The following is a 27,267-nucleotide window of genomic DNA, read 5'->3' as shown; positions in this document are numbered from 1 at the left end:
TAGGAGCCATGCAAGTTTGCCCCCTTGATTCCAGGAGGAGTAAAGCGGGGACGTGCCTGAAGAGTGCTGTGGGCTGAGCTCAGGCAAGATCAGAAATCGCGAACGGTGAGCGAGGGCCACTGCCCACAAAGGGGAGGAGCGGAAGGCTGAGCGGGGGAGCTGCGGAGGTGAGTCCTCCCAAACGAGTAGGCTATTGGAGGATAGAAGCAAGTGCTACTGAAACGCAGATCTCTGCGTATCTGGAAAATTGGCTTGGGAATGGAAGCCTAGCCCAGGAATCACTGTGCGGGATTCTTTTAGCACACTCTAACCATAAGAGAGGTGCTCTTGTCATTCAAGTTCCCCTGGCCAATCAGGGCATCCAGACTCTTCCGCACACTAGAGGTGCTCATGTTACTCAAGATTCATTGGCCAATCAGGGCCAGGCAGATCTGCCACTCAGAAGAGGAGGAGGGTTCTTCCGGGTGCCAAGCTGCAGGTTCCTCAGTAGCTGAGCAGACTAGGGTTTTTTCCCCGCGATGTACTGTGTGCACTGCTGTTGAGTGCTGTGAGCTGAGCTAAGACGAGCAAACTCAGAAGACATGGTGAGCGCAGGGTTACTGCCCATGACGGGGAGGAGCAGGTCGCTAAGCCGAGGGAGCTGGGGTGGTGGGACATCCTAGGGGCTGGGTGGTAAGCGGCACCAGATGTGGCCACCTGTGGGTCCTTTGGGGTCTTAGTCATTCCAAGGACCCCGGGGATTACCTCTGAGTATTTTCACTCTGAGGGCTGAATCTGCACAAAACATTTAGAGCAAGGGCTTGTGGGTAGAAACCTCCTTGGCGGGATACTAAACTCGGAGAGCACTCGTTTCTCTAATTTCTTTCATAAGTTCGGTCGACCGTTAGCGTTTAACGTTTAGGTGCGAGATCCATTTGGAGTTAATTTTGTGACGGTTTTAAACGGCATCTCACGTGTCGAGTAGAACTTCAATATTAAGCTGTGATATAAAAGAGCAGGCTTGATGGATGAGGTAAAGGATTTACCGATGCTGAGGAAATGGTGGCACCAACTAGGATTTAGCTCATGGAGGACTGTTTCTCAATCACCACGCAGATAAGTCGCATGCTAACCAGCCCTGTTAGAGACTAAGATTCTAGGGTACACATGCCTGTTCACCAGTATTGTCTGGGCATTTGGCTCTAAACCATAACAAAGGAGACAACTTAGATTTACAATCAGCCACTAGGCCCAGTTTCATTTTCAAATAACAGACCTCTAAGAAGGAGCTCAACGGGGAATCACAGGGTCACAACCAACACTGAGGCCTGGTGTGCCATAAACGTCCAGGCTTCTTCTTTAGAAAAGCATAGTTTCGCCTTACGGGCAAGGCTACTCCAGGTGGCAACTCTGTGAAACTGTTTTGTTAAGGGCCAGCCTGATCAAACAAGGCTTTCCCTGAGGCCTTCCTGTATGGAAATGACACAGCTCTTTCTCAATCCGAAGAACATGCTTGTTAGAGCCAGCGACAGCCTGGGGCCTATGCCTTGGATCCTTGCCTAAGACCTTGATGTGCTGAGAATAAAACAGAATTCCTTCTCTAAAGCTGGGAATCTGTGTAGGAGAGCTAGTCACGGTCTGGGGCCAGAGCATTTGCTTCAGATCCTCAAAACTGACCTCCCCACTAGGTGGGGCTGTGGTTGTCAGTTCCAAGGCCACTGTAGGCTCAGTCAGTAATCTTTTGAGATACCCTCTTGTTCCTCCTGTGCAACACTGTTTTCTTAGACTCCTCCTGAGTTTGTCCCTTTTATGATAGTTTCTGCTGACTTCATAGAAGTCTCCTATTTCTTTCCATTTTCCCTGTAAGTAGAATATAAGATGCTGTTCTTAAGCTTACTTGATATAAGACATAGCTTGTGTAAGACCTCCCTGCTCCAGGTTTAATGCTTTCCACCTTCCACTTTTCCTACCTTCACATCTGGCACCTCCAACCCAGGCTCTGGCACTGGTGTACCTAGCAGGTAATTCTAGGAATGTCTTTGTTGTGTGAACCTCCCATGTGTCTGTGGCTAGATTCGAAGTCTTCAGTCCATATTTAAATTGTTCCAAACATAACTATAACATGAGGCCTGGACCTAAAAGAGACTTGAGGGAGACAGCATATGTGGAATGCAGAATCTGCTCTGTGCTGGCTCCTCTTTGAGCATTAGCCAGAGCTTTATGCATGCTGTCATCAAAGAGAATTTTCTTAGTTCATCTTTTAATTGTGTGAGGAGTGATTTCTTCCTGAGAAGATATATTAATTCAAGGACAGCTGTATCTTTAGACTTTTAGAAAAATGTTTTTGATCATCTTGATTCCAGTATGTTGTACCCTACGGCAGTGACCTTGCTTTCCTCTTGATAAAAGTTCCTGAATTCCTTAGTTATTTAATTGCTGGGCGTAGTGGTGCACCCCTTTAATCCCAGCACTCGGGAGGCAGAGGCAGGTGGATCGCTGTGAGTTCAAGGCCAGCAAATAAAAAGGGACTTGTGTAAGAATTGAGTTCATTGACCAACTTTGAAGCTGGTATAGTCACAGCACAGAAAAGGGTGGGGAGGGAGGAAGGTGGGAGCTTTGCTGCTTTGACAATAGTAGGCATTCGTAATGAGAAGCCAAGTAATGTGTGTGTGTGTGTGTGTGTGTGTGTGTGTAATAAAAGACTAAAATTACCAATTTTAGCCATGTCGGAAGTGAGCTTTCCATTTCAGTAACAGGAGAAGGATTTGCATTTGGAGCATGGCTCTGCCTTCAGACCAGAACAAGAGGAACAGTTTACTCTGTGCACTGCCCAGTGAAACAGGAAAGCAGTAGCTACATCACAGACTAAAGTTTAAAGCAGTCAGCTGCAGGGGTCAACATTATGAAGAAGGGCCTGATTCAAGTGGGGTGAGTGAGTTTGTAATTTCCCAGCACGTATTGATTCATGCATCTGAATAAAACAGACCAGATTGGTAAGTATGCAATTTGGGTAGGTTAGCTTGACCCACTGAACACTGACTTGCCAATAAATGGGCTGCTTTAGGTAGATATGTGCAGTCCTCATTGACACAGTTAAGTCAGCTCAGAAATTGGAAAAATAAAGCTGGGCGGTGGTGGCGCACACTTTTAATCCCAGCACTCGGGAGGTAGAGGCATGTGAATCCCTGTGAGTTTGAGGCCAGCCTGGTCTACAAAGCTAGTCCAGGACAGCCAGGGATACACAGAGAAACCCTGTTGGGGGTGGGGGGGAAGAAAAGAAAGAAAAAAAGAAAAAGAAATTGCAAAAGTATGCCATTGCCTGTAGCTGTGTGTCATAGATTATAGGTTATAGATCTCAGCCACTAATATTGCACACGGGGCAAGGTCCAACACTATCTCGTTAAAGCCATTCACTCTACCAGAGAAGGGCCTTCTTTTTTCTTTTTTCTTTTCTTTTCTTTTTTTTCTTTTAAATGTTAGCATTTAATTAACCTCCTCAGGCAGCTTTAAGCCACCAGGACACAGGCTCCTCCAACACCCTTAATCTTCTCTTCAGCTCTTCTGCTAAAGAATTTGGCCTTCACAATGACTGGCTGCTTAGGGAGCTTGCCCTTCCCCAGAACTTTGTAGTATCCCGATCGCACAACATCAATGATGGGAGCAACTCCGGTCTTGTTTTTTGCAGCATTGACCCGTGTCTGCTCACTGACCAGTGTCCACAGCTTATCCAGGTTGACAGTTGGGCAGAAGCTCTGGTTCCTCTTTAAGTGGTAATGCCTCATACCAACTTTCCCAAAGTAACCTGGGTGGTATTTGTCGAAGTTGATCCTGTGGTGGTGCGCGCCTCCAGCATTCCCGCGGCCCCCAGCGTGCTTGCGGTGCTTACCGATGCGGCTGTGAAGGGCCTTCTTTTTTCAAAGTCAGTTTACTTATGTATTTTTTCAATTATATTTATCTTTTTTAAAAGTCAATTGATTTAAAAAAAAAAAAGTCAATTGACCAACTTTGAAGTTGGTTTAGTCACAGCACAGAAAAGGGTTGAGAGGAAGGAAGGTGGGCGCTTTGCTGCTCTGACAGTAGGGGGCATTAGCAATGAGAAGCCAGGTAATCAACTTTAGGTGGTCAGTAAAAGTCCAAACTGGCAATTGTGGGGGAGTCAGAGACCAGGATGATTAAGAATCTGGATGAGGAACTAAACTAATTTCTAGAAACCAAACTTTTGTAGTTACACTTGTTTAACCAGCACAGAAGATCTGGACACACTAGTGTGGCTCTGACTAACAGGAAATGTTATTTTTCATGTCTGAAAATGCACAATGTAAGAGAAAAGGTGTGAGTGCTACCTGATGTGCTCTAGTACATATGTCTAGTCCCTGAAGAATATTGGACCATACGGCCTGTTTCAACTTTTAAAAATATGTTTAAAATTAAAATTAAAATATTTCAACCTTCTTATTTCTGTCTACTACTAAGTCTCAAACCCTGCGGCAAATGCCTGAGGTGTCCTTTTAAAAAATTGATGTGAACCTGGCTGTCCTCTTCTCCCAGCATCCTTCAGTCCCTACCCATTACAGGATAATGGTTGACATACCCAGTACTCTAGCCCAGGGGTTCGGCTGTTCTTTTCTCAGCTGCCCTTCCTTATGTAATGCAATCCTTTTGGTTACCTGGTCTTTTTCACCTATATTTACCATCCTGACCTCTGGATCTGGCTCTCTCTTCTCCCCTCCTCCTTCTCTTCACATGGCTCAGGGTCATGTCCACTCTGGACTCCTAGATGTCCCTGGCTCTGGCTGTGCTTCCCCTTTTATCTATAATAAATGTACTACTCTACCATGCATAGGAGCAGCTACGCCCTTTCTTTTTATTTGTTGTTTTAATTCCCCTTCCATTGACTGTTCCTCACTTTCAAATTTGTGGCCACTTTTTGCTTTAATTGTTTTTACTGTTTGAATTTGGCGGAAGTTCAGCTACAGGACCTCCCAGCTATGAGGAGGAGATGGTTGCACTGGACGTTGAGTGTGTAATGGAGTTTGTAAACAAAGGTCCCTATGCCTTGGTGGAGGAACGGAAAGTGCTCTGGGGGACAAGAAAATTCTATTAAATACAAATTTCCCAGACTAGTGCTCTGTCTGACCTTAGGATGGAAGGTCAGAGCTGGGAAGTCTTCAGCTGTCTAAGTTGTTTGATCCCTGACCCCCCCAGTAGAGGAGCTTATACTGTCCAGAGGAGCAGCTGGATTTTCCAGGCTAATCGAGGCTCTTGCAGGCCTAACCATGCAGAGCACTAGAGCAAGGTAGCTTACAGGTTCTTTCTATGATTCTTCTCTGATGCAGTCATAGAGAACTGTGAGGAAGACCACATGCCATGCCACGGTGAGTGTGGAGGCCACTGTCTCCAGGCCAGGAGGAGAAGGTTTGCTGTTCTGTCAGACTCTGATTTGCTAGGATGAAGATGGGCTGTGGGCCAGAGTGTGGTTCTGTATGTCCACGTGTTGATCTGGGCAGAGGCCCTAGGCCTCTGACCCTTCCTGAGTGTGGATTCTCTGGGGAGGCTCTGCATCACTAAAAGTGGAAAACTGCAATTCTTTTTTATTATTATTATTATTATTTTTTGCTGGCTCTTTTTTATAGATTCTAATTTTTTAAAAAAGAAAATTTGTAATATGTGGTCCACCAACAAACACTATTCATAAAGTCTTGAGATAATGATATATACACCCAACAGTTCCACCTACCAAGGAGGTACCAGTGATTCTAGGGTCAATAATTGTATCAGATTGAAGCAGTCATTCAAATTTATTTCATTTACAACATTGAGACGAGTACTATCTTTCCTTTTAATAAACTAACACTTTGAGCCTTTTGGTTTTAAATGTTAGGCTCTCTTGAGAGTCATTTAGAGACTTCAATAAAATACAGATTTATAGGGACATACTCAGTAGAAGCTGGATAGGAACTAGAAATGTGCTTTTTAGCTTTTAACTTTAATTTTTTTCATTGGTGTCTTTTTTTAAAATTTTATTTTATGAATTTATTCATATTACATCTCAATGGTTATCCCATCCCTTGTATCCTCCCATTCCTCCCTCCCTCCCATTTTCCCCTTACTCCCCGCCCCCATGACTGTGACTGAGGGGGATTTCCTCCCCCTTTATGTGCTCATAGGGTATCAAGTCTCTTCTTGGTAGTAATTCTTATAATAGCACTGTCCACAGGCTTTTGGTGTGCAGTAGGGAAACAGACTGGAGAACTGAAGGTCTGGTTTCTAGAAGCTCTAGTCCTTGCATCCATATTCAGTTTTGGTTTCAAATATTATAAATAATTTTGAAACTGGTAGAAAGGAGATTATGGGTATTTTCCTTCAGCAATACTTGATTAGAATTTTTTTTCCTTTCTTCTGCCACCAGCTGTGATGGAAATTCATGGAAATTCAATTCCAGGGTACAAAAGGAGTTTCTGCTATGCAGAGATTTCTCAGGTGCGCATGGTATTGAGTTGTTGGATAGGATATATTCCACATCTTGTGACATAATCCATGTGGAAGGAAGCTGACATTAAATTATTCTGAAACATTTGTTTTGTGTGTAGGCTTCAGTGGGGCTGAGTTTGCCTGAAACCACAAGAGGTCCTGAGGGGCTGCAGAGCCATAGCCCCAATATCTGATCACCTCTATTTGCAGAGAAAGCTCTAGAGCATGGGGTCTTTCTGTTTGGAAGAAAGATCAGGAATAGGTGGCAGGTCAGAAATATAACAGTTTAAGGGTCACTTTGAGTTATTTTTGTTGTAATCACAAAGTCTCTGTTTATTTAATTTGTATACACATACAATCATAGGTAACATGGTCAAGTTCACATTTTTCATGACCATGTTTCCTTAGGTATTTTGATCAAAACTTCAATATATTTTTAGGCTTATGTTTTTATATTTTTCTCTCCATGCCCTCAAATTTTCACAAATATTGTACACATTTTTAATTGTTCTATCTTTGTGGTAAGTACAGAAGTCACACTGTATCAACTAGTGCACTATTTCTTCATAATCCTATTGAGAATTCTGAGTTTTCTCACATGGAATTTAGCTTTAGAATGAAGTTTCCTGTTATAAACTGTTAGAAATTTTCTTTGGAATCTATTGGATTTATGCTGCAAATAACATAGCGGACATCTTTTTTTGAAATGCATCATTTTTGCCGGGCATGGTGGCGCACGCCTTTAATCCCAGCACTCAGGAGGCAGAGGCAGGTGGATCATCCTGAGTTTGAGGCCAGCCTAATCTACAAAGGGAGTCCAGGATAGCCTAGGCTACACAAAGAAACCCTGTCTCAAAAAACAAAAACTAATAATAATAATAATAATAATAATAATAAATGCATCATTGTAATGGTATTGTTTAGTGTTGTATAAAAGGGTAAAATATATTGTTCTACATAATCATTCATTTAGCAGTCTAAATGTGCTTAAGTATGTGAAATTAAAACTGATGTGGCATAATGTAAAAAACCATAGAGAGAGGATTTAAAGCCAGCATGGTGGTTCATGCCTGTAATCCCAGCACTCGGGAGGCAGAGACAGGCGGATCGCTGCGAGTTCGAGGCCAGCCTGGTCTACAAAGTGAGTTCAGGACAGCCAAGGCTACATAGAGAAACCCTGTCTCGAAAAACCAAAAAAAAAAAAAGGGCTTAAGTGTAAGTTTAATGACCTAGAACTCATAGTAATAATGGTCACATAAGTGCTAACCGAGAAGAAAAAAAGTGAAAATAAAACATAGTCCAGAATTGAACAATGAATCTGAATGTGACACTGGATTGTGTAGCATAAAAATAAACTCTTATAGCAGTAGGTTGGGATTTTCCACAGATAGCAAATAAAATTAGTTAAAGCCATGTTGCACTGTTGTAGTTAATGTAAAATTGCACATGTTAAGTGCATGAATTCTCATGCATTTGGACATATTACCTACCCCCACGCAGCTCCATTACCACAAAAAAATAAAATAACCCTTGTTCTCCACACGTTCTCATTCCATCCACGTTTATGTGTGTCTGCAGTATACAGAGTTCTCATAAAAGGACAGAATTGTCGTGGATCCTAGCATTCTTCTGAGCATATTTTCTCTACGCTTTAAATTAGTTTTAAGAAGCATCAGAATTCTCATGTTCCTTGCAGTTATATTCACAGTGACCTAAATGTTAAAATAACTAAATGCTTATTCATTGAAGACAAGCTGGGTGCCTTAGGAGCACATTGTGCTAAGTGAATTAATACGATAGCAATTCTTAAAAAATAAGGCTTCTTATAGTCAGTGCTGTATTCGTTATCAAACAGCAGGTAGTTATGGTGAAACAGTGTCATTGGACTTCTTTCTCCCGTCTTATTTTAATGTTTAATGTCCTGTCATTTGTCAGCTGGGTGTGAGAGCGTCAGCTGTCTTGTCTTTACTACAGGTAACAATATAAAATGAAGGTCAGACAGAACACAGAAACCAGCTGAAGCAGTTAGCTTCAAGAGTTTTTCTAACTTTTTTTTAGTTGATTTGTGGAAAAGAAAAATTAAATATCAAGCTGTTATAGGAGCAAGAGTTGTTTTAGAGATGATAAGCAAATGCGCTACTGTAGTAAACTGTAAAAATGCAGAAAGCAACTTAACTTAGATAATATAAGAGTTTTCTGAGAGTGAGTCATACTACATGAAGATGAAAAATGGGGTTATGAAACAGTTCTTTTATTTGAATTTAAATAATGGCAATAAATTATAATTGAATAAAAATGTAATAGTCTTAGACAAGTGACACATCTTTTCTTCTGATGAAATAATTTGCCTTAGATAGCAACACTTTTTTCTTTTTTCTTTTTGTGTTTCTTTTTTTTTTGGAGAACATGTTTAAATATTGAACATTTTTATATGTTTAAACAATTGTTTAATTAATGTAGGAATACTGTGTAACATTGCATATGTATTTCTCTTATTTGAATAGTTGGTTTTCCTGAAAGAGAAACCAGAGTACTCTTTTGGAATTAAATGAGCAGGAATTACAGAAGTAATTCCACAATCCAAACTAGTGAAAGCTAAAACATAAAAATGGCCAGTGTTTGTTTCCTACATGGTATTATTTATTTCACATTGCTGAGAGCAAAATGTCTGATTTCACAGATCTAGACAGAGACTAAGAATGAGGTTGGATGGTGCTGTACGCCTTTAGTCCCAGCACTCGGGAGGCAGAGGCAGGCGGATCGCTGTGAGTGCGAGGCCAGCCTGGTCTACAGAGCGAGTCCAGGACAGCCAAGGCTACACAGAGAAACCCTGTCTCAAAAAACCAAAAAAAAAAGAAAAAAGAAAAAAAAAAGAATGAGGTTGGAAATAAACTGTGTGATGCTTACTATCTATATACATGGAGTAAGGGTTTGATCTGTCAGAATCCTGCTCCCTCTTTGCTCATTATTTCTTCCCTTGTTTGAATCTTCATTTAGGAAAAATTGATTTAATGTTTTCTAATTGAAATAGATTTTTCTCTCATACAATATATTCTGACCACTCTTTTCCCTTCTTCCACTCCTCCTAAGTCCAGCCTGTCCCCCCTCCTCCCCAGATCCACTCCCCCTCCCCAGCAGGCTTTCACGAGATGACAGCTGAAGAAGACCAAAAGGATAGAAACAGATAAGGCAATAGACCTTAAATTGAATCTGGACAAAGTGACCCAGTGGGGAAAATATTTTAAGACCAGGTGAGAGAGTTAGAGCTACATCTGATGCTACTGTTAAGGGGTCCCACAAAACCATGAAGGTAACAGCAGAGACCCAGTGTAAAAGCATGCACACCCCATGCTTGCCATTTAAGTCTCCTTGAGATTCCTGGCCATCCAGGTACTGTAAGGCATGGGGGTCACTCTCATGGCGCAGGCTCAAGTTAAGTCAAATATTGGTTGACCCCTCAAACAAGTTTGATGCCACCATGCTCCTGCACATCTTGAAGGCAGGACAGATTTCAGTTGTAGGTTGTTGGGGGTTTTTTTGTTTTTTGTTTAACCTGGATTAGTGTCCAGGTTTCTCTTTCCGTAGCCTGTAGAGTAACTTCTCACACCAAAGAGACTAGAAAACAGGAGTGAAGTTGCCACGCTTCAGTCTGCTCGGCCTCTCTACATTCAATGATCTGTGTGGAAGTTGTCCTCGGCAATATGGCCCTGGTGTCAGTTTTTGATTGTTGGCTATAGCCTTGCTGCAAATTTTTATTATTATAGTTGGAGCTGTCCTTTGTATCCCAAATCTCTCCAAGACTTTTATCATGAATTGGTGTTGGATTTTGTAAAGGGATTCTTCGGTGTATAATGAGACGAATTGGTTTTTAGTAGTTGTTGTGCCAATTTATTATATGGTGGTCACATTTACTGCTTTTGCCATGATGAACCATCTCTGCATCTCTCAGATGAAGCCTTCATGAGCATTGTGGATGCTTTTTTTTTTCTTTTTTAACATTCTTTGTTCAGTTTGCAAGTATTTTGTTGAGTATATTTGCATCTATGGTCATGAGGGAATTTGGTCTATAATACTCTTTCTTTGTGGACTCTTTATGTGCTCTGGGTATGAGGATAGCTGTGGCTTCATAAAGTCACCTGGGTAATGTTCCTTCTGTTTCTATTTTCTAGAATTCTTTGAGCTGTATTGGTAAATCTTCTGTGAATTTCTGGTTAAATTCTGCACTAAAACCATCTGCCCTGAAGACTTTTGTTCCTTTGATTGTTTGGTTGGGGTTTTTTGTCTGTTTGGTTTTTAGTTGGGAGTTTTGTAATAAATTCTTTTAGTTCACTAGGAATTTAGCTTTACTTGTTTATCTAATCTAGCTACCTCTGAGGGGTTTTGTTCCTTTGTTTGTTTTTAGTTGGGAGTTTTGTAATAAATTCTTTTAGTTAACTAAGAATTTTAGGTTTACTTAATTGTTTATCTAATCTAGCTGTCTACTCCTTCTAGGTGTGCTTACTTTTTGTTCTAGAGTTTTCTGCTGTGCTGTTAAATTGCTAGGAAGAGATATTGCCATGTTTTTTAATGTATGCTCTCAGTGCTATCACTTGTCCACTTATCATTGTGTCCCATTAGTTTGAAAGTGCTATTACAGGGTTTTAGGATAATTAAGTGATACCAGTTAATTGTTAGTTGATCAAATCCTGGTCATGTCATATACTAGTCGTTTTTTATCACAGGAATATGCATCCTAGGTTTAACAGATATGATTCTATAGATAGATAAGGTCTTCAAAATCCTCAGAGACGTACAGCATTTAAAGATGCTTTTATTATTTTAAGGATTCTTTGATAATAAGACAGGTTAACCTCTAGTAACACCAAGCCTACCTCAAAGAAGATGATGAGCATCAAAGAAGCTCCTTATGGAGATGGCTTCAATGTAGCAAACAAGCCACTGGCCAAAAACAACCTCTTTTCTGCCACAGACAGAATTCTGCCTGAAATGGGCAAGCTTGGATACAGGCAGAGTTGATGGCAAAATTCTGCCAAGACAGGGTAAACAAGTTCTCAGTAGTTCCTACCTCACAAATATGTCCATCATATATATTGCGCCAGAGGCTGAAGATGAATTTAGGGTGACTGTTCAGGCAGCAAACTCTCATTTTTTCATTTTGGAAGCTGCTAACCTGCACTTCCTGTTTAGTCAGGTAATTCATTTTATCCCCTCTCAAGTCTCTGATGGGGCTGAAGATCAGATAATTTAGTTTTACATAAGCTTAGTAGTTTAGGAGTTAAGAAGATAGATATGAGATATGATAGATTGATTTAGGTTCAAAACTTTAGACTCACTGAAATAGAAAAGATAATATTTTCTTCAAGGTTACCAAATTCCTTTTGGCTAGACTTTTTATGTAAATCTTGGCTATTGGTTTTTTATAATTTTTAAAAATAATTGTTCTTACTGCATACTATAAAAAATGCCTTTGTATTTAGACAGAAAAGGGGGATTGTTGGAGGTTGGTCTGATGTATTTTGATGCTAATTACTGCTTGTTATCTCTGTGCCCTAAGATTGCTGTGTATACTTGCCTAAAAACTTATTCCTATTTGGCCAAGAAAAAGGAAACACATCTGAACAGGGCAAATGGGATTGGCGTGGCTAAGGTTTGCTGGCTTTTGGGAAGAAGACCAGAAGAGACGGGAGGAGGAAGAGAGAAGGAGGGGCCGGCTATCATAGGCTAAGTGGAGGAAGAAGCACATGGCCAATGTGGATGGAGATTTGGTTCAGATGATGATAATTGGCAAGTATTTGAGATTATGGATGGGAGGTAGCTCAATAGAAATTATTAGAAGCAGATGGAATGGGATTAGGGTAGGCTATGGAATACCTGCCCCAATATGGGAGATAGTTTAGGGGAATATTCTCCCTGCCCCATGTTAACTAAGTCTATTTTAAAATATAACAGGAGTCTGTGTTTCATTGATTGCTAGCAGGCTGGGAAATACCACCATAATAATTATTATAGGGCTAATAATAAACATTATTCAGTCATACTTCTAAAATAACCAAAATACTTTCTCATAAATTATTGTCTTTGTATCCTTATATCTTGACTTCTCATTTCAGTGCATATAATCATTTGAAGGACCTCAGCTAAGGACATGCCCCCATCAAAATGGCGGGTTGCTAAGTCTGTGTTGATTGATGACTGATGTGAGAAGGCTCTTCCAATGAGGGTGGCCTTGTCTGTAAGCAGTTGGCCTGGGCTGGACAAGAGAGCTAGCTGAGCATCAAACAGTAACCAAGCAAGAGAGCAAACCAGGAAAAATGTTTGTCCATGGTTTTTGCCTTCATTTTCTAGCTTGAATTTCTGTCCTAAGCTCCCAAAATGATGGACAGAGATCTGTCAGAACCATCCAAACAACCCATTCATTACCTGAGATGGTTTTGGTTAGAGGATTCAATCACAACAGCAGAGTAGTGAGTTATAACAACAACAACAACAAAAATGGTACAGAAAAAGTGATTGTGATGCTGGGCAGAATTTGGGAATGCTCTCTCTTAGAGGAATGTGGACGACGTAAGTACTTGAGGTGGCAGAATGCACTGAAAGCTGTACACAGAGCTTAATCTGCTGTTCTTGTAGGACTTGGAAGATTGGAGTGTTGATAGTGTTAGATTTCAATAGCCGGATACTGAACACTCGAACACCAGTCTCAGATTGATTGAAGTTTATTTGAATGTTGAGCAAGACCTGACCAGTTAGGACCACAGCCTGTAAATTCACATGTGACATTGGCAATAAGAACTGACCAGTCAGGGCCACAGTTGGAACTCAGGAATAAGACTGTCATGTTGGTCTGCCTCTAAGGGAAGCTTTTTATAAGGAAATCTGTAACCAGGTAACCAGGTGAAAAGCAAAGGGGAGGGCAGTATTACATCAATTTGACTAGCCAAACAAAAGAACAAAGCTTTTTAAGCTGATTGGCTAGGACTTAAGAGAGCAGGCTCCTGGGGCCTTTCCCGCTCTCTGGGAGTAAGAAACATAGCAGGATGTTATGGTCTTAACTCTTAATTGAACATACATTTATCTTGAAGCCCAGCAGAGCATGCATTTATTATCTATTGTTTTATTCTAAGGCACAAGCCTTGAACCTTCCTGGTTTCAGGCACCCAGGGCCTGAGAACTTGAACCTAATTTCACCTTATAATCAAAATGGAGACATGGAGTCAAAATAGTTGCTGGTATGCTAAGAGCTTATGTTGACTGAGGAGCCACAGTTATGCTGGAATCTAAAGTAGGCCTCAACAGAGGGGCTATAGAGTTTAAGCAGGTTACAACAGTAATGCAAACAGAGGAATTCCAGGTCATACCCTTTCAGTGGAAAATAGGCTCCAAGAAAAACTTAGCTATAGGTGATTTGTGTGATATTTTAGGCCCTAAATCTTTCTTATTCCCACACCCTGAAGATTTGAATAAAAAAGAATTTTAAAATAATGGGCTGGTCTCTAGGTGAAATATTGAATCTGTTGGATGGTTATTACTTGTGACTCATTCAGGACTACAGTGGGGAAAAAAAAGCCCGACACGTGGATTAGAAATGAATGCAATGTTTGTAGTTTTAGAGGAAAAAAAAAAAACAGAACTGGGTGGTTTCATATGGCAGTAAAGTGATGAAACAGGGGTAGGAATTTTCAAGAAAGATTATCACCATTAAAGAGAAGGCCCTTGCTATGGTTGGGAAGCCTAAGAAGTTGCTCTACAGGATATATCCTCTCCTGCTAAGCCTTCAATTAATAGAGGGAGAAGGTAGAATGATTCCTAGCGCTAGGAAGGAACTTCATATAAAACTTTCACAAACTTGACAGTATCACCCATATTGTGCTGGTTCTAGAAACAAGAAAGATGCAAATGTTAAGGTCGTAGAGTCTTCCTCTGTGGCTTGATTTTTAAGTCTGCCCAGATCTGTATGTTTGGCAAAGTGAGAGCCCCAGTGAAGATACTGTGAGATTATTGCATAAAGCTGTGAGGATGAAATCTGCCTGGGAGAAGTGCGTATATGGAATGGAAGTAAACAAACTGGGAGATGAAGGAGATATGAGAGCTTGGAGGGCCATGGCCATCTAAGCCCTTTGCAACTGAAACTCCCATTTGTCTGAGCAGTGCCCAGGGTTTGGTGTTTGCCCTGCTTGGTTTCTTGCCTTGGTCCAGTCTTCCCTTACTGTGTACACATTCCTCTCTAGTAGAATGGGAATGGCTATTCTGTGCCAGTGTATATTGGAAATATGTAATTTGTTTTCTTATTTTACATGATGTGGCAGACAAGAGCCAGTGTCTTGTGTCAAAAGGGTCTTTGGACATTTGAACAGTGTATGTGCTGTCACAGACGATTAGAATCATTGAATTTAGAGAAAATACATTTTCTTCATGGGATGGCCATGTGCTAAGCCTTCAATTAATAGGATGGCCTATAGTGACCAGGGTATTTGTTGGATTGTAGTTTGGATGTAGTTGGTTGAATTGAAAAGCTCTCAGGTAGGATGATGTTTTGAATATTTGTCTCTCCTCTGTGGCTTTCTTTGGGGAGATTATGGAAGCTTTTATAAGAGGAGCATTTCTAGATTGCTTATTTGGGATAGAATTTGAGTGTCTATAGACTTAACCCATTTCCTGTTCTTTGTATCTACTCTGTTGTGATTGAAGCTGACCAGTCAGCTTCTTTCTTGGGCTGTCATGCCCTCACTATTATAATCTCTATCCCCAAATCACATAAGATACAGTAGAAGCAGTTGCTATTCAATACGAAGCTATTTTGCTAGCCTTATATTTTTAATTTTTTTTTTTTGAAGACAAAAAGTTTCTCTATATAGCACTTGCTGTCCTTAAAGTAGGTATGCAGACCAAGCAGGCCTTGAACTTTGTCATCTATATGACTCTGCCTACAGAGTACTGAGAATTGATATGGGCCAATATACCTGACTTGTTTTCTTTTTATGTTATTAGGTACTGGGCTTGGAATATAGGTTTTGCATGTATGGCTGCATGTAGGTACATGTGTGAAGGTACATACCAGTATATGCTGTTGTGCTGATTTTCATCCATATCTTGAATTTTGAAATGTAGCATAGAATATATTTAATTTCTCAGGATGGTATGTATTCATGACATTAATACTACATAAGCCTTCTGGGTCATTGGATTTCATGTGTCTGACTTTCTTCCTACTTGTTGCATTTCTTTTGATTTTTTGAATAAATATGTTTGCTTTGTCTGTATGCATGAATATGTACATGATGTGTGCCTGGTCCTCATAGTAGCCAGAAGATCACCTCAGAAATATATAATGGGTATATACCATTGGTGTAATGGGTAGTTTTGAGGCTCCATGAAAATACTGTCAAATGACTCCAGTTTTTTGGAGGACCAGCAATAGCTCTGCTGTACCATCTCTTCTGTCCTGTGTTGCTTATTTATGATCAACATTTATATTGCTAATGTTCTCCTCTGTCTACTTGTAAATGTTTAAACAATCATTTTGTATTAGTACGACCTTATTAATGTTACACTTTAAGCTAGGGCACTTCAGCACTTCAGGTTTCCAGAAGGTGACTACAGAATGGAGTGGATACATAATACTTCATAGATTCTTCAGTAATGAACTCTTAGTTTTTTTCTTTATTGTTTGTTTGATTTTTGCAGAGGAGTCAGGGTCTTAATATGTACTTCTTGCTATCCTGAAACTCATTGCTTAGACCAAGCTGATATCTAACTCAACAAGATACACCTGCCTCTGCCTCTTGAGTCCTGGGATTAAAGGCATAAGAAAATACATCCAACTTGGTCATCATTTTTATTGTTAGTAATTGTTCATACAATTTCCCTGATGTGAGCTCAGTACTCTTGATCTATTTGCCTTTCTCTCTTCTCTCTCTCTCTCTCTCTCTCTCTCTCTCTCTCTCTCTCTCTCTCTCTCTCTCATATTTAGTCTGTTGACTGTCATTCCTCTTGCAAGGCTATATTCTATTCAAGGGGTGCAGAAATAAGAGATGTGAACCTCATTCGGTTCCTTTTTTTAATGATTTTTTTATTTATTATGTATACAGTGTTTTGCCTGCATGTATGCTTGTATGCCAAAGACGTTACCAGCTCTCATTATAGATGGTTGTGAGACACATGTGGTTGCTGGGAATTGAACTCAGGACCTTTGGAAAAGCAGCCAGTGCTCTTAACCACTGAGCCATCTCTCCAGCCCTCAGGTTCCTTCTAAAGTGACTTGGTGATTACATTAGAACATCTTTGTCAGGAAATAAGTGGAGGAAGCACCAGAATTATATGAATATATTGTCAATGAAGCATGCAGCTACAGTGTTGTTGTGATCGTGCTTTCTCTTGTACACCTGTATGGGTTGTTGTAGGATAGAGTGAACTATGAAGACGTGCATGTGGACTTCACTCGGGAAGAGTGGGCTTTGCTGGATCCTTCCCAGAAGAGTCTCTACAGAGATGTGATGCTGGAGACCTATAGAAATCTCACGGCCATAGGTAAGATAGTAAATTTTCTTTTCTTTTTAAAAATCTAGTGACAAAGTTTTCTTTATTAACGTTATTTGTTATTGTAATTTCAATTGAGAATGAGGAAAAATTAGGTTACTAAACCAGGCATGTTTCTACAGTTCACTGAATAGTAACTTGAATTTTGCCTAATTTCCAGTAGTATAACATACATTTTTTTGGTACTATATTTTAGGCTACAATTGGGAAGACCATAGTATTGATGAAGCTTTTCAAAGTTCTAGAAGACATCGATGGTAATTTTCATGTGCAGGTTGATATGAATATGCCTCTGATGAAATTTTAATATGTCCTCAAGTTTTAAAGAAAAGCAAGAGTCTGAAAATGTACTACTTGATGATTATTAAATTCTCACAAAACCATGTACCCCAATGTCAGGTATCTCATTTGTGTTTGCAAGACATTCCTCTAAGAAAAGAAGAAAAGAAAAGAAAACAGTGTATTTACAGATATCACCAGTTGAAGAATCAGAGCCCCATGAGAGCGAGATTGTATAACTATTAGTCTGTTTAGTCTCACACCACATAGATATGGCAGAAGGTATACTCATTGCATAGGTGATAAGTCTATGTCCAAAACCTTCTAATAAGAAAATAGTCCATAATAAAGCTGGTATTACTCATCTATTTGTGGTAATATTGCTAAGTTTAGTGAGAGGAGCAGTTTATGAGAATGAAAAATGTTACTGTGGAGAAACTTTAATCCCTATGCCATATGACTCTGAGGAAACGAAAATTCAAACTGTGAATGCATGGGGAATCCTTTTATTTGTTACTTTTCTTTTAATAGATATATCATAAGTCACAATAGACACAAGCCTCGTGAAAATAGGGATGTTGAATGAAGCAACATACCCCTTTCTAATGCAGAAGAATAAGAAGATTTGTAGATATGTAGTGGTCCCCATTTTTCATAGACTTTCTGAATGCAATACAAGTTTACAGTTACTGGGTTTTCCAACTTCATTGGCAACGCATCCAGAAACTCTCACTGAAGAAAATCCCATAAGTACTATGAATGTGGATTTCTTCTGTTTGTCTTGGTTCACTTTGCAAGTCCAGTATGACTTACATTATAGAAAAAAATATGAATGAAATTATTGTGGTAAAGCTCTGAGTTCTTCCAGTTCTCTTTGAATATGTGAAAAACGTCTTATATAGAAAAAGGATGCTATAAATGTGGTCCATGCAGTAAATGCTCTTACCATCACAGATATCCTCTATGATGCAAAACAACCTATGAGGAAGGGGAGCACAATGAAAATAAACAATGTGATAATGCCATAAGATCTGATTCATCTTTATAATTAGACTGAAATGTAAAATAAATTCCTACAGATAAAAAGATTCATGAGTTTAATGAATGTGGTAAAGCTTTAACATGTGCCAATTATCTTTGCAGGAAGGAAAGAAAACATACTGGAGAAAAACCCTCAGAATTTACTCAGTGTGGTAAATCTTTGTCTTGTCAGAGTTATCCTCAAAGTCATGAAAGAATTCATACTGGAGAGAAACCATATGAAGGTATTCAATATGGTAAAGCCGTTGTACATCATCACAGTTTACCTCAAAGGCATGAAATAATTCATACAGGAGGGAAACCCTATGAATGTAAGGAATGTGGTAAAGCCTTTGCAAGTCACAGGTCTCTTCAAAATCATGAAAGAATTCACACAGGAGGGAAAGCCTACGAATGTAAGCAATGTGATAAAGCCTTTGCAAGTCACAGGTCTCTTCAAAATCATGAAAGAATTCATACTAGAAAGAAACGTTATGAATGTAATCAATGTGGTAAAGCCTTTGCATGTCAGGGTAATCTTAAACGGCATGAAAGAATTCATACAAGAGAGAAAACTTATGAATGTAATCAATGTGGTAAAGCCTTTGCAAGTCACAGTTCTCTTCAAAGTCATGAAGGAATTCATACTGGAGAGAAAACTTGTGAATGCAATCAATGTGGTAAAGCCTTTACAAGTCGCGGTTGTCTTCGCAGGCATAAAAGAATTCATACAGGAGAGAAGCCCTGTAAATGTAATCAATGTGGTAAAGCCTTTACATTTCGGTATCAGCTTCAAATGCATAACAGAATTCATACAGGAGAGAAACCTTATGAATGTAAGCAATGTGGTAAAGGCTTTGCATTTCAGAGTAATCTTAAAAGGCATAAAAGAGTTCATACAGGAGAGAAGCCTCATAAATATAATCATTGTGGTAAAGTGTTTGCATGGTATAGTCGTCTTCAAATGCATGAAAGAATTCAAATAGGAGAGAAACCTTATGGATGTAATCATTGTGGTAAAGCCTTTGCACATCACCGTTATCTTCAAAGGCATGAAAGAATTCATACAGGAGAGAAACCCTATGCGTGTAATCAATGTGGTAAAGCCTTTGCAGATCAAAGTTCTCTTATAAGGCATGAAAGAATTCATACAGGAGAGAAACCCTATGCATGTAGTCAATGTGTTAAAGCCTATATACAACAAAGTCATCTTCAAAAGCATGAAAAAGTTCATACAAGAGAGAAGCGTTATAAACGTAATTAATGCCATGAAGCCTTTGCCTATCGTAGTCATCTTCAAGTTCATGAAAGAATTCATACAGAAGAAAAGCCCTATGAATGTAATGTAGAGAAATGTTAATTCAGAGCATGACTGCTCTGGCAAGAGATCACATCTAAAGATCTTCTTGGTCTGTGCGACTTGGCTAGAATACAACAAGTCCAAGTATAGAAGATGTACCTCCAATGTGTCCTGTTTTGTCAACACATTTTAGCAATGTTATTGTTAAAATGCTTAATAGAAGAGAAGATAAGAAACATTAAATACTTTGTGTGTGTCCAAAGCAGCATTTTCATCTATCTGTTAGACATGTCATGCAGTAGGATTATCATCAATCAACTGTATATCTCACAACAGAGCTTGATTGTTATGGATATGTATATATTTTTTGATGTTCCATATTTCTCCTTGTTCCCATTAGTTATCATTTAACACTTCATGTTGAAGTACTGCCTTCTAAGGGAATTGTGTACAGACGTTAGATGATGTAACAGCAATGAAATTTATTTTGAAAAAACATTTCTGGTGTGTGTATAATGTTATTATAGGTTTTAAGACCATGACCCATGCTAAGAGAATGATCCCCCATCCTGTCACATGCTCTGGTTTCAGTATTTGCAAAGTATGATGGTGTTGGTGGGGTCCAAACAGAGCAGACACATGTATGTGTACACATACATATATACATACATGTACACACATGCATGTATGCATGCACATACATGTACCTAAACATGCATACATTACACACATATATGCATGCATGTACACATATATGTATACTTGCATACATATATATACGTACACATACATACATGTACGTACCTTAAATGTATCTGAACTCTAAAAATTATTGACATTGCTTCACAACCATGAACTTGGTCCCCAAGGGCACACTTACTTTGGTGCCTGATTATGGCAGTCTGTAAAATAGGAAATTTCTTAACATTCTTAAACATTGGGGGGGGGGAGGATTTTTTTAAATAGTGTGTTTTGACCTGGTAAAATGTGGTCAAAGTCCATTTTTTATAGGTCCTGTATTCCTTGTTTTTTTCCCCCGCTAGAGCTGAAAAGGTAAAAGTGAGAACATGGAGGTTGAAGTAGTTTTTATCATTATTGTTAAAACATAGACTCAAAGTGTACATCCTTTATTGTTGAATATGAAGTGTTAGGTGCAAACAAGATAGATGACAGGCCCTGTCAACCTGTCAATCATAGTTAATCAAGGCCTTCAGGAAGGATCAGGGGAGAAAGCCCCTTCTTATTTATAAACGGAACCCCATGAGGCGTTTTCCCATCCACCCTGTAGGGATGACCAATTTGCTGCCACAGAGACAATCAATAAATAGCTTTGTTTAGATCCCTAGTTGGCAATCTTGTCTCATTCAGTTGTCTGGGTAGTTTGGAAAATGTTATTTCAGCAAAGATTAATGTGAGGATCTCGGGTCCCAGAAAGCCCTTGCCACAATCTAAAGCTTTTTTCTACCAACATGTCAATGAAAGCTCAGAGATATTGTGTTCTGTATGCACATGTGCATCTACAGGAGGGATGACAGTACAAAATCAAGTATGTTTGTCAAGATGGGGGTGGCCCTGGACCTAAGAACACATGTGCTTCCTGAAGGACTCGAGTAAGTTTATAGCATCCACACTCACTCAGTACTTACAACTTCGGGACTGCAGCTCCAGGGTTCAGCAGTCTCTTCTGGCTTCCACAGGCACCAACAAGCATGCGCAGACACAAACAAGCATAACTAGATAGATGATAGATAGACAGATGGAGAGATACCTGATAGATTGATGATAGACAGCAAGTGGTTAGATCATAGATGATACATAGATAAAATAGATTATATATAGATGATAAGTAAATAGATGACAGATTATACATACATAGTTGGATGACCGTCAAACTATAGGAATACAGGGATGTCCATAAACATAATCCCGTAAGGACGATTGCAAACCTCTACCTTTGCTGGCATCCAAGATAAAATGTAGGAGGCTTTGAGTATCTCCAAAATAATCTTTAAAAAAAATAAGTAATAAAATTGTGTGTGTGCTTCTTTGCACATGTATTCGCCTGTCTATATACATGAGTGGTTGTGGGTATGTGCATTTGTGCGTGTGCACATGGAGATCAGAGCACAACCTGCACAACTTCCAGCCTATTTCCATGTTTACCTTTCCTGAAACACCCCAAAGTCTGTGTTTTACATAAGCAGCAGTCGCAAGTATAGTCTTAAGCATAACGTTATGCACTACTCAGTGAAACTGATGTTGTCCTTCTTGACAGAGGATGTAAACTGGGAGTAAGTTACACATGTGCATTCATGTCTGGTTCTGAAATGGGATCCAAGTGGAAATATTGATGGTGAGAATTAGAATAGTGAAGGTGTGGAGATATATATAAAGCAGATGCTAGAATACTGTAAAAATAGGGACAGGCTCTATCCGCAGTGTGGGAGTTCTTGTCTTTTCAATTTAGGGGAAAATAGTGCACATGAAAAAACAAATCACGTTCTGGCTATTATGAACAAGACTGCTATGAACATGGTTGAGCAAATATTCTTGTTGGAGCATCTTCTGGGTATATTCCAAGGAGTGGAATAGCTGGGTCTTGAGGAAGCCCTATTCCCAGTTTTCTGAGAGAGTGCCAGACAGATTTCCAAAGTGGCTACACCAGTCTGCATTCTCACCAGCAATGAAGGAGTGTTCCTCTTTCTCCATATCCTCGCGAGCAGTGGTGTCACTTGAATTTTTGATCTTAGCCAATCTGATGGGTATAAGATGGAATCTCAGAGTTGTTTTGATTTGCATTTCTCTGATGACAAAAGACGCTGAACATTTCTTTAAGTGTTTCTCAGCCATTTAATATTCCTCTGTTGAGAATTCTCTGTTTAAGTCTGTGCCCCATTTCTCAATTGGATTATCTAAGTGTCCCTCAGTAGAAGAATGGGTAAAGAAACTGTGGTACATTTACACTATGCAATACTACTTAGCTATTAAAAACAAGGAATTTTCAAAATCTGGACGAATGGATCATAATGAGTGAGCTAACCCAGAAGCAGAGAGACTCAAATGGTATGTAATCACTTATAACTGGACATTAGCCCAAGGGGCAGGTCTCATGAAAGTCTTCACTTATCAGGAAAGTGGGATAGAGGTGAGGACATCCTATTGGAACTCTAGGTGAGAAAAATATAGGAGATAGGGAAATAGATGGATCCAGAGGGTCCTAGAAACCTACAAGAAGAACACTATGATGGGTGGATCTGGGCCCAGGGGTTCTGCTCGATGTAAGGCACCAACCAAGGACAATATGTGCAGTCATCAAACCCCTACCCAGACCTAGCCAAGGTACAGGTCATTCTCTACAGATGAGTGGAGACTGGGGACTGACTTTCACACTAACTCTGGTGCTCCATATTTGGCCATATCCCCTTGATGGGGAGGCCCGATGGCACTCAGGGGAAGGATAGCAGACTACCAAGAAGAGACTTGATACCCTAACATCATATTCAGGGGGTTGGAAGGTTCCCCTCAGTCACAGTCATAGGGAAGAGGAATGGGGTGAAAGTGGGAGAGAGGGAGGAATGGGAGGATGCATGAGATGGGATAGCAAATGAGAAGTAATATGAATTATTTTTCAAGAAAAAAAAAAACCAAATCACAGGCTGAGCAGTGGTGGTGCACACCTTTAATCCCAGCACTCAGGAGACAGAGGCAGGTGGATTGTGAGTTTGAGGCCAGATTGGTCTGCAAAGTGAGGCCAGAACAGCCAAGGCTACACAGAGAAACCCTGTCTCGAGAGAGAAAAAAAATCACAGTCAAGTTCTGTCTTTTCTCTAGCTCAGGGTGCTAGTGGTCTTTCCCTCACATGGTGCCTACTGACACTCTCCTCCCCTATGTAAATTTGCTGTTTCCTGTGATTCATCTACTTTATCTCCGTTGAGTGCATAGCCTGACCAAATGCTTCAGGTCACAGGAGTCACTTTTCTCTCACTTACACTTTGTGCTCAAGAAATGTCTTCACACCATCCTTTGAAAATCTCCAGAAGATAAAAACAAGTCACAAGGAGAAAAAGAGAAAAGTGAGAAACGCAGATTTCAAAGGTTGGTGCCTTTTCTTCAGGCTGATTCCCTGGCCTCAGTGCATAGGGTCCTGTGGCTGTTTGTCCATCCTTTAAAGTGCTCTATCTCTCCTCTCAGGGAGGCAAGTGAAGGGCGCTTAACGCTGTCCCTTACCCAGGATTCCTCAGGACATGTCTGCTCAGCCCTCAAATGCACCCACATTTAAATGACCCAGCCACCAGCCACTCACTGTCCATCATATAGACAAATGAGGAATGGAGAAACTCACATGGACTAATTTATATCCCTGACAAAGGGCCTGCTCCCAGCTTTAGCAAAGACTCCATGGCAGTGAGTTCATAAAGATCAGGCTCAACTGGGCAGAGTCATGTGATATTTGACATTTCAAAATGCCTATGTCATGCCATAAAATGACTCTTACATGAAACCCTCACAGTAGCTTTACAAAACAGACAACCATGTTCTCTAAAGGAAAGACAATAATAAGATGGATGTGTTGGTCAGACAATTCACAGGATTTTACATGTTGCAATCACAGTAAAGGCTCCTGCTGACAGAAAATACTTATTTACAGAAAACGAAAGACCAGGACCCATGTTTGACATTAACATCTTATACTGATTATCATCTGGATCTAGACTTACCTGGGACATGGGCCTCAGGGCCTGGTCTAGAATTAATAATTAAAGTAGATAGACTGTAATTATGGGCAACACAATCCCATGGACTTACGTCCTACAGTGAATTTAATGGGGAGAAGGATTATACAAGCATAATTCACCTCTGTCTGCTTCCTGGCTACAGATGTGACTTGACTGATTGTCTTCAGTTCCTCCCATGCATTTTCCCATCAAGCCAAACTGACCCAATTGTATCCTAATTAAGGCACTTCTTAGAGACATTTTGCACAACAGGAATGCAGCAGACATGCTGGGTGATGTGGGTGGGTGTGAGTGGATGTCATTGGGTAGGTAAAGATTGGACTATCTATATACCATCTACTATCTATCACCAATCTATCTACTACCTATCATCTATCTATTTATCTATCATATATATATATATATGTATCTGTCATCTATCCCATATATATATATATCCAACTTCCTTTCATCAGACTGTATCAACAGCAACCAGGAGCTGCATGGGGGAGTAGCAATATTCTTCTTTTTCAAAGACCCTGTGTCTCTCCAGGCTCTGGAATTTATTCCCTCTACCTATATAGATAACTCTTTACTTTTATCTATGGATAATCCTTAGAGGCAAAACTTCTTTTTGGAATTTTTCTTACTCCAGAAAGAAACTAAACATCGGAAGCCTGTCAGCTGGGCTGCCTGCAGGCAATATTTGAAGTACCTCAATTCTACTCATTGCTTGTGTTTTTAAGTGTCCTCAGCTCTGTCTAAGATTTTCCTTGATGTCTCTGGGACATGTGTATATAACAGTAGATAAACACTTGTTCTGTTGGCTGAGCAGAACTTCCCAGTAGTCACCACCTGCTGGCGACATTTTCAAGCTGTTCTCACATGAAGGAACCTGGAGACAGCTGGACCAATGAATTGACTGAAATTGAGTTAGAAAACAACAAAAAAGAGAGCTCTAGATCTGCCTGAAATTAACAATTACAGTGAACATGTAATGTTCATTATAACAACAGGGAAAAATTAGATGTTGAATTCTTAAATTAACATGGTGAGGATTCATGTTTCCTGCTGATGGGAGCTGACCTACTGTCACCTGTCAGCCCCAAATAATACATGATCATTAATCAGCCTCAGCATTAGTTCTCTGATGGTCAATCCTAAGCATCAGGAAACAGCTTGTGGGTTCTGTTTATTATCAGGAGACAGATGGTCAAACAGACAGACACCGAACATGGAGTCCTGCCTTGAAGCCCCTCGCACCTTGGATCTAGGCTACATGACTACATCATCCATACCAAGTCTGTGTCTCTCAGCCAATTAACTGTTTGCTACTGTTCAGGCTCCATTGCATTCAGCCCATTGCATTTCTGTCAGGGAAGTGCACTGTGTGGAGACTTCTGGTCAACCTAACTGCCTCAAGGGCCACAGGTGAAAGGAAGAGGGATCAGGAGGGGCTGAAATCATAGTGTTTGTTTAAAGGGTCGTGAACTGAGTATGGAGCTGAATGTGGTTTTGAATTTATGATTCTCCAGCCTCCACATCCCAAATGAGCTGGGATTACAGGCCACATCTGTTTATGTGGTACAGGAGAGCAAGCACCCACAATCTCATCCACTCCAGTGAACACTCCACCAAGGGACCTAGATGCTCAACCTGTGCATTTACCTTTTAATTTGTTCCTTCACTTGTGTTAGTTTTTCAGTACATGGAGCAAAGCTGGGTCTCTGAGCCTGGGTTTGTCATTGGTCTACACCTCCCAGCAGCCCAATATGTTTACTTCAGTAGGAAATGAGCAAATCATCCTCATCTTGTCCACTTCTCACCAGCAAGTTGTGATTTTACTGTATTTTTTTTTAAATGTTGGCTCTTCTCACAGGTACACAGATGTCTATACATGTATAAACACAGTGTATAAAGATATACTATCTTTCTTTCCATTTCTCTGATGCCACCAGGTCAAATAGTTCTGACTAATATACAGGCTCTACGTTCCCATGGTGGTGACTATTATACATGTGCAAGGTCCCTATGCTTGTACCTATTATATAGGCCTCAGGTCTCCATCATGGTGACTACTATACATTTACCAAGCCCCCATGTTTCTACCTATTATATACACCTCAGGTCCCCATAATGGTGCCTATTATATATGCCCAGGACCCCCTGATGATGACTATTTTATATAGCCCGGGTCCCCACGGTGGCTACTCTTATATATGCACCACGTCCCATGATGTCCTCTATTATATATAACTCAGTTCCCTAATATGTTGACAATTATATATGCCCCAGGTCCCTGTGTTTGTGGCTATTATATACACCTCAAGACTTTTTGATACTGACTGTATATTATGGATTATAATAATTTTTACACAATAGTAAAAATTATAGAAAGTTTAGTGTAAATTATTAAAATCTCTATAAATTATAACTTATATAATCAATTTTATCTATATAGATATAATTTCTATAATAGATAAATATTATTTTATGATAGCTATTAAAATAAATGTATTAGTTGTAAAATATAATCATTATATCTATATATGTATATTATATAAATAATTATAATCTAACACACTATAGATTATATCATATAGATTATAATAGTTTATTGTATATAATAGATTATAGAAACATTGTTATTATTATTATATTATTATCATTGAAATTTATTGCATATATGTGACAAAGTATAGCCAGTGGGAGGGACACCTGGTAGTGTCCATGGTAGACATGACCCTGAACCATGTGGTAAGAAGGGAAAAAGAAAGGAGAGGGTATAAAACAATAATTAGGTATAGCATCCAGGAGGTCCAAGTTACAAAAGGGCAGGTAACCAAACTGTCTAGATTATATAGGGAAGAGCAGCCTAGCCCCTATTTGTGCTCTAGGTTGTATAGATTTCTCTGATTTTTCTCAATATCCATTCCTTTTCTTCCAGCCTCAGAATAGAGGAGAGAC

The 27,267-nt window shown here is 39.8% G+C and overlaps 1 protein-coding gene across 3 annotated transcripts; it reads left to right on the top strand.

Annotated features, from left to right (window-relative positions):
* The first annotated feature begins 430 nt into the window (after positions 1-430).
* LOC311580197 (uncharacterized protein) lies at positions 431-20,083 on the top strand. Of its 3 annotated transcripts, none has more exons than XM_084751529.1 (4): positions 431-584; positions 16,851-16,977; positions 17,183-17,243; positions 18,409-20,083. In XM_084751529.1, the coding sequence occupies exons 1-4, from the start codon at positions 582-584 to the stop codon at positions 19,547-19,549; spliced, it is 1,332 nt and encodes a 443-aa protein (XP_084607655.1). In that variant the 5' UTR covers positions 431-581; the 3' UTR covers positions 19,550-20,083. The 3 variants fall into 3 exon arrangements, with proteins under 3 accessions (XP_084607655.1, XP_084607657.1, XP_084607656.1); XM_084751531.1 differs by having other exon boundaries at positions 443-584; positions 16,856-16,977; XM_084751530.1 differs by lacking the exon at positions 431-584 and adding an exon at positions 6,197-9,701.
* The last annotated feature ends 7,184 nt before the right edge of the window (positions 20,084-27,267 follow it).

This window comes from Acomys minous, assembly GCF_964271855.1.
Source record: "Acomys minous genome assembly, chromosome: 2".
Classification (NCBI taxonomy): domain Eukaryota; kingdom Metazoa; phylum Chordata; class Mammalia; order Rodentia; family Muridae; genus Acomys; species Acomys minous.
Note: the sequence above shows the minus strand (reverse complement) of the source record. Positions and strands in the feature narration are given on the sequence as shown.

Coding starts and splice junctions, on each gene's coding strand:
- LOC311580197 (XM_084751529.1), top strand. Junction 16,978..17,182: donor TAGAAATCTCACGGCCATAG/GTAAGATAGTAA, acceptor ACTATATTTTAG/GCTACAATTGGGAAGACCAT. Junction 17,244..18,408: donor AGTTCTAGAAGACATCGATG/GTAATTTTCATG, acceptor TTATCTTTGCAG/GAAGGAAAGAAAACATACTG.